At 33.3% G+C, this 16,475-nt stretch overlaps 3 protein-coding genes across 3 annotated transcripts in view; 2 read left to right on the top strand and 1 right to left on the bottom strand.

Annotated features, from left to right (window-relative positions):
* LOC125052472 (homeobox protein SIX2-like) overlaps positions 1-9,003 on the top strand; it is a 30,181-nt gene extending 21,178 nt beyond the window's left edge. The window contains exons 5-7 of the mRNA XM_047653346.1: positions 332-436; positions 1,822-1,880; positions 7,795-9,003. Of these exons, the coding sequence (XP_047509302.1) occupies positions 332-436; positions 1,822-1,880; positions 7,795-7,948 (318 nt within the window). The 3' untranslated portion in view covers positions 7,949-9,003. The remainder of the gene's footprint in view (positions 1-331; positions 437-1,821; positions 1,881-7,794) is intronic.
* Positions 9,004-10,383: 1,380 nt separating this feature from the next.
* On the top strand, positions 10,384-13,186 carry LOC125052716. The gene is made up of 2 exons (XM_047653709.1): positions 10,384-10,426; positions 12,322-13,186. The coding sequence occupies exon 2, from the start codon at positions 12,326-12,328 to the stop codon at positions 13,166-13,168; it is 843 nt and encodes a 280-aa protein (XP_047509665.1). The 5' UTR covers positions 10,384-10,426; positions 12,322-12,325; the 3' UTR covers positions 13,169-13,186.
* A 1,785-nt stretch (positions 13,187-14,971) lies between these two features.
* On the bottom strand, positions 14,972-16,475 carry LOC125052153 (spherulin-2A-like). The gene is made up of 2 exons (XM_047652770.1): positions 16,397-16,475; positions 14,972-15,910 (listed from the first exon to the last, which is right to left on the bottom strand). The coding sequence occupies exon 2, from the start codon at positions 15,901-15,903 to the stop codon at positions 15,019-15,021; it is 885 nt and encodes a 294-aa protein (XP_047508726.1). The 5' UTR covers positions 15,904-15,910; positions 16,397-16,475; the 3' UTR covers positions 14,972-15,018.

Raw genomic sequence — 16,475 nt, 5'->3', positions numbered from 1 at the left:
TTATTGAGTGTATTGAAGATAATATTATGTTACGATATAATTTTTTTTCAAATCATTACTTTTTGTTTACCCTACTGTGAAAAAAAAATTACTCCACCGAAAAGTGTCCCTGTATTACAAGTTTTGGCGCATTTAATAGGGATTCTGAAAAGGTATTACATATGGCCATGAGTCGCTCTAATATCTTTCTAGGAAGAATTACAAACAACGATTGTGAAATAATTGTATTAAAAAAAAATGATCATGAAAACAGATTCAGAAATCTGAGGCCCAGACCTAAAGAGGTTGTAGCGCCACTGATTTATTTATGTTATGTTTTGTATGTGTGTAGGAAAAATCGAGATCAGTTCTCCGGGACTGGTATCTACACAATCCGTACCCATCTCCGCGAGAAAAAAGGGAGTTAGCTGAAAGCACTGGTCTCACAACTGTACAGGTAAATAATTATATTTTTCCCAAAGGCTGTATCGTAAACTGATACGTTGGCTTTGAGGAAGCGGTAGATTGGTGTAAGGTTTCACCGCAACTTGTGGAAAAATAAAGAAAAATTTATGGACATTAGATTTTCCTCAGACGAGTTGACATAATCCTCTTACTTTTTGAATTGAATCTTCTTGTGTGTAAATTGAATTGAAATGCAATAATAATAATATTAGCGTCACGAAGATGTGCAGCGTTAATATAACGGGGCAAACCATAATAAACCAAAAAACATAATTAGTGATACTGCCGTTTATCAACACTTACACTGCTAGAAGGCTCGCGAGTGCGTTGCCGGCCTTTCAAGAATTGGTACACTCCTTTCTTGAAGGACCCTAAGTCGAATTGGTTCGGAAATACTTCAGTGGGCAGCTGGTTCCCCATAGTGGTGGAACGACGGACGTTGAGGTGATACGGGTGGAATTTCGTATTCCGCCTCGACGACCGATGATGAATCTAGTGCCCGATTAGTGGAAATAAAAATTATGATCCCACTGCACTTATTAAAAGCCATTTAGGGAATGTACCTGACATTATTTCGTGTTCACGTGAAGGATTTTGAACACGGAAGTCACTTAGGGCCTAAATTTAAGTTTTGGCTTCGAGAGAAATATTAAGAAGTGTCAAATGTCAAAAACTAGGTTAATTTTCATGGTTTTTCTTGGAGATTTTCTATCACGGGATATCAGCTTTGAAACCAGCACACATTACTCGGTTAATACATAATATGCTCATTTATTTGGATAGTCTTAAACTTTCGTAAACTATAATTACAGAATGTCCTGAATGTCACAAAGACTATATGTGACATGGAAAACATATATTTGAGGCTCAAACAACGTTTATCTTTATTGATATATATTATGTAGAGTTGTATTACATATATCAATTAACTGCATTTTGAGTAAATGATGAATTAATATACATATCGCGTCTTTATATACTGTATACGTGTTTTCAAGGTACAATAATATTAAAAACAAATTAACTTGGTACCAATTCATAAAAACTAAATTGATATTATATTGACTATTTGTACTTCGTCTCTTTCTTTCAAATAGTGTTTTCACTATGATGAAAAGAGATAGGTGATTAGTTAAAATTATACATTTGGACTAATATTATTTATTAACTATACTATAGACACATCTGGGTCTATTTCATAGATCTCCATTCATAGAGCAGCGTTCTCCATCTATGGATAGAATGTATGGTAATGTAGGCACTGCAAACGTTCCGCAAGTATTAAATCCACTGATGAATGCAAATGATGGACCTGTACATCTGGTACAGTTTAATTAAGATTCAGAGTTTGAATAAAGTTTTAATTTTATTTTACAGGTTTCAAATTGGTTCAAAAACAGACGACAACGAGACAGACAGGCGGAACACAAAGATAGGTGAGTTTTTTTAGAATTACCCTCATAAATGTCAATTTGCGGGTAGTTTCAACAAACTTAAAATAATAAAACGCGTTCTAAAGAACTCAATTAAAATTGTGATTGGTCAAAAGGTAGGTATAATGAAAAACGTGTTACAACGAATTTTTGGAGCTATTTTTATTGTTAAATTAATTATTATAAATTAAATAAATAAATTCTGTTAACCCCTGTAAAACCCCTATTATAGACAGACCCACAGCACAAAGTAGTGAACGAATTTACTCAACCATACTCGCTGGCTTAGTAACTTGATATCCCGTACAAACAAACAAAACACATACAAAAATAGCTTTTAACCTGTATTCAATAGAGTCGAAAGTTGCAAAATAATTGTTACTGTAGACGCTCAGCTGTCTGTATATGCTTATGGCCCGGTTTTCTTCGTTTTATTAAAGTTTTGCAAGGGTTTTATTAAATAAATATCTTCTAAGTAAATTAATCCTACTACAGTTTAATACTTACCAAGGCGTAACTTTGCAAAAATTCTATCCAAATCCGCTTAGCCGTTCTTAAACTCTGCCATATTTTGGACTATATACATAGTTATTCAAAAACTTCTTCTGGTGCCAGTTCATTGAAGGTTGGCTGTTAACAACTTGAATTGCCTAGTATCGGATATGATGCCGGTCCACTCCCGTACGTTCCGCAACCACTTCTTCTATCAGCCAGTCTCTTGTCTTGAATTGTGCTCATCATAAGATGCAACGAGTCGTATCGATGATGAAAACGTCCGAGCTATGCGACTCCATATTTTTATTTAAAAAACAATTTTTATATAAATTTTTAGATAACTAAAAATGAATTAAGTTCAAAAAAGTCTTGGTATTGATTTAGATCTCAATTCTTTCCTTTCACATGTTTTTGAAAGTCAAGTCAAGTCCCTAGACTATTCACAGGAATTTTACGAAACTATTAATTGTTGTTACTTCATTCACATAAATAACACTGTGTTTTATAAAAAATACTAAATTTATAAAAACACATCTTAGATATATTTTTTATTGTTCCTACAAATTCTGGAGGATTATATAAAACACTTTCCACATTAAATAAGTGTCAAAATTAATAATTATTTTCCAAGTCCGCCCCTGAACGCTTTTAGACGCAGATGGGATGGTGTCAGGTTACATGGAGCCGTTTCGCTCGCACACCACCTCTCTTTCGCACGTTCCTTCATTTCGCGTTTCCGCGTTATATAGTGGTTATTAAGTAGTTGTAACTGAAAATTATTTATTGTATCTGCCGTTTGCCTTAAAAGTACATAATATAATAAGCGGACCCGACACTTCTTAAATAAAATAGGGGTCTCATAGCCTAGCGGTCTTATTAAGTGGCAGCTAGGTGAGTGGTACCGGGTTCGATTCCCGGTTCGAGGGCAAACTTTAATTTAATTTAAATTTGTTCTCGGCCTTTGGGAGGGTTGTGCGGTACCGGGCGAGCACCTAAACCGTACATGGAGGACACGCTCGAATTTCTAAAGACAAGCACGAATTATAAAAAATCCTATACTTGACGCTGGCTAATGCACAAATCGTACCAGAGCCATTCCAAAAAAATACAATAAAAATCTAGTAAATCTAAACCACATGAACACCTGCAAAAATTTAATCAAAATCGGTTTAGGAATTTTAATTACTCTACAATATAAATTAGATAAAAAAATGATAAAAAATTATTTTATAAGGCTGAATAGTTAACAAAAATTATCTATGTCAAAGATTTTCAATTTACCATAATCTGTGCCAATACAGATCCGTTCAGTTGTCATAATTATAATAAAAAAAGGGATAAATAGAGACTTGAACAACAAATTTAATCAAAATCTACAAACACGCATAGTTTTGTATAAATGTAACTTTATAGAAGCGCTTTGTTTTAGACTATATATACAGTCAAAATCCATTATAACGACATCGAAGGGACTATTTGGTCGTAAAAACCGATAGTCGTAACAGCCGATGACGTTGTTATTATACAATAGAATTCAGCCGGGACCTTTGATTTTGGTCAATATAACCGGTATGTTGTTCTAAACGATGTCGTAATAATACTTATTAAGTAAAATTCGTGTTTTATGGAAATTCTATTAAAACCCCGACTCAGGTGGTCACGTCCACCAAAAACGGATAAAAAATTAATACCTTTTAACCAGTCATCCGCACATTTTCACTTCATCGATCACAAACAGGATTAAGTATTAGATCCTTTCACAAAAACAAAAAAAAACGCCTAAACTATTGTTGTATTGTATATGGCGCTTCCTTTTTAAGGTAACGAAGGTTTAAATGTTGCCGTGTCTAGTGCATATTCCAATAATGTAGAATGATTGAGGTAGGCTAATGTTGCCGCATTAGGCCGGGAGATAGTGACACAAAATAGTGGGTCATTTGTATGGCGGTTCTTCAGGGATCTTATTACGCAATGAAAAAAAAATCGAACTAGTTGGATTAATTACGAAAGTCAAACGATTTGTTCCACAAAAATTCTAGTATATTCCAATAGTCCATAAAAAAAGAAGAGGCTGCAGTGCCATGCTATACTTCTCCGGTGTGTCTTATATCCCGCCATACCGACGGGAATACGTTAATTAAAAAAAAAAAAAAATACCAGATAAAATTCAACCAGGCTAATTTTTGCACAGTTAATCATCGTCGTGCAGCCATTGACGAAAATCACCATGCCATACTTTTCGGACGGTTCCAAATGGCCGCCATACCGCCCAAAATCTGCAATTTTTTTTTGTATTTCTATGTTTTGCGGTATTTAATTCATAAACATGCTACATCATCCTCAATTAGACAGTTAATATTTTTATTTAATAAATTGGTGATTATGTACCAGTTATTTTTTAACATTTTTTCAAGCCATGTTTTATACTTTTCTCATATAGTCAAATAATTTATTATGTAGAGAAGATTTATGGAGAAGATGCCAAGTGTGTTACGGGATACAACATACTTTAGTCTGTGTTAGATTTAAATATCGAAAAGCGTTATTTTGTGCTCTGTGGTGAAGCTTGTCTTAAGCGTGCGACAAAGTCGTTCACGGTTCATCGGTCTTTTCCTCTATGGACTAAAGTCCTTTGCCTTTCCCATTTAGGATAAATTAATATCATCATCATCATCGGTCTTTTCTTTCTACGTAATACTCACCCATACGACGAAAGAAAAGATCGCAAGGAAACCGGCATGTCTAATGTCAGATTCTGAGTCTAGACTTAGCGCTTAGTACTTTTCCAATACTAGAGGTATTGGAACTTCTCGACTCTGAATTTCAAGGTAAAACCAAATGCTTAATTCACTGAAGCATGATCTGGTTATTATTTAATATATAAATTTATTATAGAACTCGTTATACTGAGCTGTTTCATATCCCATTTATTTCTACAAAATTGTAATTCTCCAAACGCGTATTGCGATACTTATTCGTTGAGCGAGGAAATCACCAACTCTGTGGTCACCGGTACTATCTACCAGGCGCCAACTTAAATCTTTAATTAATGTCTGTGATCTTTAATCCCAATTCCCACTACATAAGAGTCTCTACTCCAAAGGGACTAAAATCGAAATTGGAGGTAATTTTCCGCCTCCTCTGCGGCCGCTCCAGATAAAAAAACAAAACAAAAAAATAATTTTTTTCGTGTTTTTATATACTGTGGCTATATTTTTACATATAAACTGAATTAGCAATAAACTGTTAAATAAACAAGAAAAATTATTGAGACAGATGGGGCGAAGACATTGATATGACGTTTTAACACAATCTATGGATATTCATAGACAACACCGTCAATGCATAAAGACGCAGTTAATAGTTGTGGAACTTTTTTTTAATTTTGAGATATAAAAATGATGGAAACCGTTTGTCTATTCGTCTATCGCCCGCACGTATCACATTACTGGGGGCGGTTGTCAGTACGTCACTTTATTTTACCTTCACTTGGTAACTCGATATGTCAGGGGTCCGATTCTATGCTCCTGATATTTATGACATGTGACAGTCGACTGAAGTCACCATTGACCATCACCAAAACAACTTGGTTTATACCACAGTATAACAAGTACTCTATAATCGTTAATATTAAAATTTATGTCAACGAGAATCATGAGATAATTTGCAAGTCAGGGGCAAGGTCAATCAAAATAATTGCTTATTAAAAATGGTTTAAATTTAATAAATTTTCCACAATTATTAATCATAGTTAAGCATTAAGTAACTGGCAATAGCCATGACGATTTTTGTTGCCATAGTATGTGTTAAAAGCACCAATGTAATTTAATCTTTAGTTTATGGTATATATATGTTAACGTAAAATTGTAAAAACCGTTAGATTGTAATCTATCGGTTATCGGTTTTCGGTATTCGGTAGATTGTACTACACTAACTTAGTTATCATTCAAACTTCTTTGGTCAATTACAGATTAATTTTACTTCCCAACAATTTCATATAACTACCGAATAATAATACGTTAAATTGCAAGCAGTATGTTGAGTTGACAATCTTTCGATAGTTTACAATCTCGCGAGATAGATTACAATCTAACGGTTTTTACAATTTTACGGTGACATATATATCGTGACTCTAGAATTATGCCCCGATCTCACTTCTTGTTTATTACAATATGATATGCGATTTTCGACGCTATCATATTTCTAATATTTATGCGTTCCTTTGTTAAAATCTTTGATATTTAAGACAACACGAATTAAAGGCCGACAATACACTTGCAAGCCCTCTGGCAAAGTAAGTGTCTATCGGCGGTGTCACTAAACATCATGTGAGCATTCTTTCTGCCTGTTTGTTACAAAAAAAAAACTCAAAGTATTCAAATCTTTTTTTTTAAATTAGGTTTATAGTATAATTATTCCTAATTCTTCACAATGGCTCTTTTACAAATGTCTAAATTGAATTGCATTCAAATGAATTACGAAAAGTGTTTAAAATTTTACAATTATAATCAGGTACCGGATTTAGAGGTCTTGAGACCTCGGGACAACAAAGGAGTGGAGTCGGCCTTTAGCACCAAATTATTATCCAAATAAAATGAACAATTTGTTTCAGTCGATTTTCTCAATAAATAGTTTATTGTGAAACCAAGTAGATTATTTTAGTATTAACAAACATTAAAAATATATTAAAAGAAAAGTTGTTTACTAGTTGGAATTTAAAACATTTCTTTTCTGAAGTCTCTATTGTGGCAACTCTTTTGTAGAGGCACCGGGGCCTGACCCTGATTATAATGTAAATCATGGATGGACAAAACCTTGATATCAAAATGTTCGTGGTAAACAAAGACGATGTCGTATTATAATACGACATATATAATATATATAGTATATGATTATCTGACCCACGTTTCATAAGTGACGTCATCCGTCTTCTATTTTGACCAATCACAACAAAGAGCAGTGTTGGCCCAGTGGCATCAGCGTGTGACTCTCATCACTGAGGAGGTGTGCACCAATGTACTTTCTGTCTATGTGCGCATTTAACATTCGTGGAAGGAAAGCATCGTGAGGAAACCGGCTTGCCTAAGACACAAAAAGTCAACGCGTGACAAGGCACAGGAGGCTGATGACCAACTTGCCTATTAATAATAATAATCAGTGGCGCTACAACCTTTTTAGTTCTGGGCCTCAGATTTCTGTATCTGTTTTATGATCATTTGTGAATCTAATAGGCAAGTAGGTGATCAGCCTCCTGTGCCTGACGCACGCCGTCGACTTTTTAGGTGATTTCTAAGAATGAGTTATGGGGAGTCACTTTAGAAAACGTAAGAGACAATGGACGGTTCTCTTACCAAGATCAGTCCCTTGCCCAGCTGGATTCGCCAAGCTCTGATGATTTACTATATGTTACAATTTCTTTCAGTGGCGGTCCCGGCGACAAGCAACTAGACTCTTCGACAGATGATGACAGCGACGCGCCACATGTCACTCCTGCGCACTTGACGTCAGCACCCCCTATATACCCACACGCCTTATATGAACACCCTCTAGCTCACCTGCCGTATCACCATTCGTGATACTAAGCCTTACGTTAAGAAGCTGCTTATCGCAAAAGGTTATTTATTGGTACGAATCACATACTAACAATCAGTAATTACACTGTAACTAAAGTAACAAGAGCCCTTACTCTGTAATCTATATCATTTGCAAAATTCAATATCGTCTGTGGTTGCAATGCTTGATATGTGTCAAGTACTTATGGCTACGCATAGATGGCGCGTTTCAAGAAATCTATAATTTATTTTCTATAACAACTTCAATTAAGGAATTATAAAAATATTAGGAATTAGTACATAAGGGTAAAACACACTATCTATTATTTTATTATTCAATTATTATATTTGCAAATAGCGCCATCTATGTTTCACATTAACTTGACACGACGTGTCAACGTCATGAGAACGAAACAAAATTTTTATTGGTTTTATTTTTGGAAAGTCGGGCATAGATTTTGAAAGGCCGTAAGTTGTATTTTTTTACTGTTTCTTTTTTATAATATAAAATAATCGGATTCTGTATGATTAAAATAAATAACATTGGTATAAATTAAATAAAATTGGTGTGAATAAGGTTTAAAATAATAGTCTGAATTTGTGATTATTGGCTTCCTATAGAAATTATTGTATATTTAAGTTCTATTTAATCTATATTTTATTTATAAGTAATTTAAGTCACCACTTTTCATTTTTAAAAGTTTTAAAAGCCGTCCCTAGATGGCGCTGAAATACATTATTTTGTCCTTATTTTATTCATACATATTGTACATTTTCATAAATTTAATTGTATAATGTTCTATATTTCTTACTCTTTCTACCAAATTCTGTTTAAACTATATTGAGAATTTTCTATAGATTGTTGAAATTTAGAATCGCATTTTATATTAAGATCTTACTGCGTCTTAATAAATGTATTTATTATAAGCGCTATTACACCAGCACAACTTTTCTAATAAACTTCAACATTATTTGCAACTAAAATGTAGTTATTTATTTAATTAAGTTCATGTAAATTTTAGTTTTAATCATGTAACATAGAATAGAATTTTTAAATGAAAGTGTGTTGTTATTATAAATGGTGTTTTATTTGCTTCTTGTAAACATACCAATAGATTTCACCACTATTACTTCGAGGATATTTAACAGGAAGGTTCGATTATGTGTGCAATTTTTTTTATTGTAAACTGGCTTTTTTTTAAATAACGATTCGTTCCACTAACGCCAAAAGTGAAAAGTCAAAGTCAAATCATTATTGCAGTCTTTACATTTTTACTTTACAGATGACATGTTATAATTTTGTTACAATAAGGACCTTGGTTAGACACAGCAATGTTGTGATAGTGCATGCTTTATTATCCTTATTCTTTTACATTTTTAATCTTAAGTAGATACATTATTTATTTATTATATTTGCTTAGACTTCACTATACAAAGCTTTCACTATACTAAACTTACACAAAGAAATTAAAATCTATCAGTCAGATACTCTGTAACAGTGTAATAATGTTTCTAATAAATATAATAAACCTCAAGTGGTTTTTTCCTACATTAAATTTTCCGGGAATTTTTTATATATTATTGAGGAGGTCAATGAACCTGATTGATGTAATTTTAGTCTGGATGTTGCCATCTAGTTTAAGAAACGAGAGTTTATCGGCAGGAAGATAAAACTTCGAAGTTCCAAGGTTTGTATTACAAGTTCTATTAAATTGTGTAGTGATGACAACCAATAACTCGAATAGTATGTAGTGACATAGTAACATTACAGAATACTGAGCTGGTAGGACCCATGAAGTTTAGATCACTGGCTTAAAATTTTAAATCAAAATCTATTCTAAGGTTATTTTTCCGGAAAATTTAAATATGATGCGAAAGATACGATTTGTTCTCTACTAAGGAAATTTCGAATGAAACTAAAATATTTATTATTGTTCTTATATTCGTAATTAATTGATATAAACAACTTGTTGAACCAGATTTTATTTCTAATTTCAAAACCCGATTAAGGAGGAGGTTTTACTACAAACGATTCACGCACCTGAACTGGCTGACATTATAACGTAATTAAAAAAAAAGCTAAACATAATTATTAAGATCTTTCCTCAAGGCGGTATAGACACGATGTGATTTTAAAACTTTTTCAACGGATGAATCAATATTCTGAGTGAACGGTTATGCTATACCTACTCGATTTTTAAAGTTAATTTTATTACTAAAACGTCTAGATCAAATCAATGAATTAAAGTTTCTTAACTATCTTTAGTATAACTAAATTAAGTAAAATAAATTTAATCAGTGAGTAGTAAATTAGGGTTTGGAGAACGTTTTGCTTCCATTATTTTAACTTTTATGATGATGAGATAATGTAAGAGACATCGCTGCGTAATAAGGCTGCTACGTGTCTAAGCCACCTTATTTAGAGAAGCTGGTTTGATGTTATACCATAGATTTATCTTTGTTCAAAACATTAATAAGTGGATTCACTTTGCAAACCGACGTGTGAGTATAAACAAACAGATTTTTATTTATTTTAATCGTTCTAAATAAAATCAAAATATTTACCTTTTGTGACATTAAAAGGAAATTATTTACATATAATAATAATAATAAAATTATTCACTAACAGATACATAGATTTAGATACATAATTGTAATCCAAGCGATTACATACATTTTAATTATATATATTTTTTAACACTAGTTATCGGTCAGGTTGTCGTCTTATATAGGCCTCCCCTTGTAGTTTCCACTTGCCCCTTTCACGAGATGACCTCCATCCTTCCGGCAGATCCTCTTTATTTGACAGCCTCTTTCCTTTCCTCCATCTCTGGGATACCATTCTATGACAAAAAAATGGACGAAAGACATTTTTTAGACCTCATGATATATCAGTCATTACATATATTTAGGAATAAAACCGCAACAGTTTCCTTCAGATAATATATGAATTGCGATAATAAACACTTCGAACTTTGACTTTAGCAAGCTTTTAATTACTTTGAATTCTAGACAGCTCCTAATGGCGTCTTATTGGTTTGTGTATTTATGAACAGATTGTGACATCTCTCTTGAATTAATACAAAATAAACTGTGTCGCTATTACCTACCTACCTATTCATATCAAGAAACAGCTCATCTGAGATAGTACCTTGACCCTATCGTCATTCTTACGAGATTCTTAAAGCCACAATACACTATAATGTCTCAATTGTAATTTATCTAAAAAAACATCACATTTAAGCTATGGCAAATTCACAATTACCAGGGTCTTCCAAGACCTGGTTTCTCAAGTATTCATTGATAATTTTTCTTTATATGCCTTACGTCCATTAGGTGATGGTGACGTAATTGGTGTTTGGGTGAAAATCCGGTTTCCTCACGCGGTTTTCCTTAAAGTTGCTAATCGTATAACCACTGGATTATATTAAAGTAGTTTTTTATTAAATAATAATTGATTGATTGAATCATAAGATTATTTGGGAAGAATTATCTTAATTGTTGTCTCTGTCTTGTGTATTGGTAACTAACATATTATTATAGTTTCTAGGCGTATTCACAACAACGAAACCACACATATACAATATTTTTATAGTGTAAGCATACATACTCATCTAGCCTTAGCGCCTAAATCATTATTAAAGAAAGAAAAGAAACAGAAAAAAAAAACCATAATTATTTTGATAAGTAATTTTTTTTTACAATTTTTGAAGTTATACTTCTTTAGGCGCGTTATGAAAAATTGATGAGAGTGAAATTTTACGATGCGCGCGCACCGTGACACTAAATTAACAGAATGAAGTTGCCCACGGAAGATGCTGCGGCATTAGACATAATTTAAAAACAACATTCGAATAATAATAGAATTTATGTTACATTTAATGTAAGAGAATAATAGTAAATATTTATTTATTTAATTTTGCAAATGTAAATGTAACTTTATTGACTATAATGACTCCTTTTCCAGTCGTTGACTATTTAATTGTAATTAATTATTTGCATGCAATCAAAAACTATTTTTTTATAATGCCAAAGAAGTATAACTTCTTACGCGCGTACGTAAGTACACGCAGCCTTTTTTTTAACAGTTGGGTGTCTAGTTATGGGCCCCTTTGGATAGTCCAAGGTAGGTCCAAGTCAAATTGGATCTGTTCTTAGTTTCCTTCATCCATTTCTCCCCAGAATACTTAAGTATGTCGTCAGCTCATCGTTTTTGTGGTCTTCCCACGTTTTACTGGAGGACCCCTCCAGCGGGTGGCTTTGGAGGTCCATCTTTTATCTGCAGACCTTGCAATGTGGCCTGCTGATTGATACAGTGCTAAGCCAAATTTTATAAATAACTACTAATTATTATATATTATCAATTATCTCAGTTTATTTTTTATTGCTCATTTCAGAAAGATGCTGATAACATTTTTAATTTTAACTATACCAACTCTCATCCACTCATTTGAAGTCACTATACAAGGTTCATACGAAAAAGTAAATGTGAAGGTTTCTGGAGAAAATGTAGATATAATAAGTGATATGGAAAGAAGAATTTTCAAACTAACAGAGGAAAGATTGAAGGATGCTGTCAGTGTTCAGTTCGGTCAACCGCCTGACGACGTATTCCTCAAGAGTCCAACACCTTGGGGTGATTTATACACAACGTACGGTTGGAAGGAAGTAACGGTTACAACTAAACCCATGTCTAACTACAAAGTTTCGAAGGAGTTCAGAAATCAAACAGTTGCCAAACAAAAATACACAAATAAGACATCAAGTAACGCAACGCTTTGGGGAAATATGTCCAGATCTGTGGACGAAGAGGTTACAATAAACTGGTACAATCCGAAGAAAATATCTATTAATGGCAACGTCAGCCACCATTTTGAATTCACGCAAATTGGCGGGAAAGATTTTCACTTGACAGCTCCATGGGGAATCGATACTGAAGAAGTACATCCTATTGAAATTGGATCAAAGATTGGTTTCAAAGACAAATTAAAAACAAATGAAGCTTTAGAAGTAGAAGTACGAACAATAAAGGCTAATATAAAAATAGAGGTGGTGTATGAATCCACTCTATCAGGAAACGTGGTCCTTAACTACAAAAACAAGCTCATGGGCCATCATTTCTGGGCAGTTGAAGTTGCTGACGTACTATCTATAATTGGAATGAGACCTCTAATAACAAAAGAAGTTATAGAAATGGAGTTCTACACGAAAACTGAGCAAAAGTTAAAAGTAATTCAATTGTGAGAATAAAAATTATATTTACATATATATTTTAATTTATTTCCTAATACTATTAGTATAACAATCAAACTCAAAATAAGAGTATTTACAGTCCCGTCATTTTGCCCCCCTAATACGTGAGAAATATGAAACGTCATAAGTGACAGTCATTTTTCACGGGTCAACCTCTATAAGGGAGATAGATACTTGCCAATATAAGCGACAGTTAAACGCGCTTAAATTTTGCTATTTGTGACTCATTCTTAAATTTCGAGGAACTCTTATTTAATTAGATAGAGAAGAGCAAAGTAGAGCAGTGTTTTTAGAGTTCTTGTTTCGTTATATTTGTAATTTAATAACGCCTGTTGTTTTTTAATATAAGGTCTTTAATTCTACGCAATAGTAAATATTATTTTGGCATCTAATTTGACTTAGTACATTTAATACATTGTTAATGGATATAAAAAAAGAATTATACCCAACTAGATATTATTTTTATATAATATGTTGGATACATATAAGGGATATATATAACTGAGGGATAATAATATATAATAAGTCGTAACGGCGCTGCCTAAAAGTTTAATTAGGCAGCGCCGTTTAACAAGCGATCTATATAATATTCCGCCGTAGCGTTTGTTACAACACTTAATAAACTGGCTGGTTAATGCTTAGGCCATTCGTACCATGTGGAAGAAATAAAAAAAGCTGAAACATCTGATATAAGAAATTCTCTATTTAATATATTTAAAATGTAACATATTAGTGTTCTTACACTTACTTTTAGTGTGACTACACTCTTCCATACTCTTTTTCATTAAACTTTGGAAAATATCATCAAATTTGTTGTTTGCCGACGCTATATTGACAGTTGTGTGTTATTCTTGGGTGTAGGTGGCAGAAATTGGAACGTCGCATATGGTACAAAAATGTTATAGTGGTACAATATAAAGTTCGCATATTCTGCAAAACATAATGGCGATAATGGTGATTTTATCTTAAAAGGAATTTTACATAGAAGTTATATAGGTAGGTACGTTATGAGCCATATCATTATAGTCAATTGTTATATTGTTTGAAGATATAAAATATCACATTATTCAAATATATCATTACGTTATCAAATTAATATAATGTTTTACGCAAATAATCATTAATAGAATAAAATTATTTTTCAAAAGTAGTACATTAAGTCGATTTTTAAAAACTCTAGTAGGAAGATCTTTTATTGGTTTTGGTAAATTATTATAAGCCTTAATTGCCATACAAAAGTTGTTTTTCCTATACCAGATTAATTTTTAGCACAGCCTATTTCTCTCGATCTTTACTTCGACAGATGTCTATTCCCGTTGACTTTAAAATATTTAAGATATTGTGAACTTATAAGGACATTTCTAAAATATACATATAGGGAAGAGATAAAATTAAAAATTTTAAACAAAGGATCAAGATAGAGAGATATTAAGGAAATACTACTTTAATTTAATTTGACTACGACTAATTATTATCATTGCATATCGTGTAGTGTCTCAGTTCATTTAGTCGATATTCGATAATTAAAAAAAAAAATTTAATTTAAAACGCCTTATAGTATTTAGTGAGAAGAAACGTCTACCATTGCTACTATTCAAAACGTGTTGCACACTTTTATTCCATACATATTGTACTAACATATTACGGTATAACAACTCAGCGTTTTGTGTATTATGTAAGTTTTTGAGTTGGATAACAAATGTTTAAAAACGATTATTTAAAAAAAATATACGTTGATGCCTATCGACTATCAAACCCAGGCGATTATCGGGAATTGAAATTATAAAAAATAAGTTAACACTCAAATAAATACTTTATTCAGAAACTTATACAGTAATAATCTAAAAAGCTATGTCCATCATCTTATCATTTGACTTTCTGTCATACACTACTACGTTGGAGCTGGTGAAGAAGCCGACATCAATGACCTGTTTCGATGTCAGGTGATCGCTCAAACCAGCTTTGTTCATCACAGCCTCAACACTAAGACCCCAGAAATGATGACCCTTGTATGGCGTGTTGTAGTTTACGGCGACGTCTCCAGATACACTGGCCTCGTATTCCATCTCAACCTTCAAGGATCCTCTGGTAGCGTGCAGCTCAGCCATAACAGACTGGCCAGGTTGTAACAAAACATCGACATGGGATGAAGATCCAACAGTCACAGTCTGTGCTTTCTGGCTGCTGCTTCCATAACTCGAAGAAAACACCATTGAAGTCTTGCCAGCAATGTTAGCGAAGTCAATATCGAAATCGAAGCCGATGTCAGAATTGATGGTAAGATCTTCTGACTTACTCCACGAAGAGCTCATAGTGTTTTGAAGGGATTGGGATATCCCAACGTTGAAGGTGGCGGGTTTGGAGCTGTTGTTCTCGAAGATTTGCTGCATGACAATCTGTGGTTGGGATGTCATGGATAGAATGCGGCCTCTTTTGGGGACGAGAGTTCTTCTAACTTCCGGCCATCCGTATGACTTGAATAGATCGCCCCATGGAGTTGGGCTCCTCAAGTAAGCATCGTCAGGCCACCCGCCGAAGTAGGCTTCTACGCCTGTTTTCACATTTCTGTCGTTCAATTTGAAGGTGTCTCTTTCGCGGTCACTGATGACGTCAATCTCCTCTCCTGTGAAGGATAGATGGAGATCTTTCTCAAATGTACCAGAAAGCTCTATCTCGATCTTGGCGATTGCCAGTGCAGGTAGAAGGAGTAGAAGCTTGAAAACCATGGTGGATCTGTAAAAGTAAATGATTGTTAAGTATATGCATGGAATAAAATAACCAAACAACCAAAACTTCGGTTTAGGTTGACACTATGTCTTTGTTTAACCATGTGCAATGTGAGATTTGGCCTATTTGGTTGAATTTGGTAATAAAATACAAGCACAAAGAGAAAAAAAACACATTCATAAATTATAAAAACTAAAGGAAAATCGATTTCAAAGTATGAGGGGAGCAATATGGATATCCAGATCTAGCTCGTTTATCAGAATGCTTAATCTGGATATCGGTGAGATTTTGCCAAAGCGTGATCTTCTGAACAAATCAGATGTTGTCTAGGGTATCCAGGTCCACAAAAATTACATTTAGGCTTGCATATAAAATATACCGTCCAAGATCTACTTGAGTAGATAATAATCTGTGTCTGTTTGTGCTTTACAGGGCACAAGATTATTACCATTTAAACACAAATAAAAATAATTAAAAATAAATAGAACTCACCAATTATCTTCGGATGTCACGCCTCAAGTGATAATATTCAGTCGAAAATTATGCATTTTATACGAAAAAAACTAATGAC

The sequence above is a fragment of the Pieris napi genome, chromosome 9, assembly GCF_905475465.1.
Source record: "Pieris napi chromosome 9, ilPieNapi1.2, whole genome shotgun sequence".
NCBI classification, from domain to species: domain Eukaryota; kingdom Metazoa; phylum Arthropoda; class Insecta; order Lepidoptera; family Pieridae; genus Pieris; species Pieris napi.
The sequence above is the reverse complement of the archived record's forward strand: the minus strand, read 5'-3'. Positions and strand labels throughout refer to the sequence as shown.

What these genes read in the sequence shown, in the direction of transcription:
- LOC125052153 (XM_047652770.1), bottom strand. Translation starts at nt 15,903, where the DNA reads ATGGTTTTCAAGCTTCTACTCCTTCTACCTGCACTGGCAATCGCCAAG.
- LOC125052716 (XM_047653709.1), top strand. Translation starts at nt 12,326, where the DNA reads ATGCTGATAACATTTTTAATTTTAACTATACCAACTCTCATCCACTCA.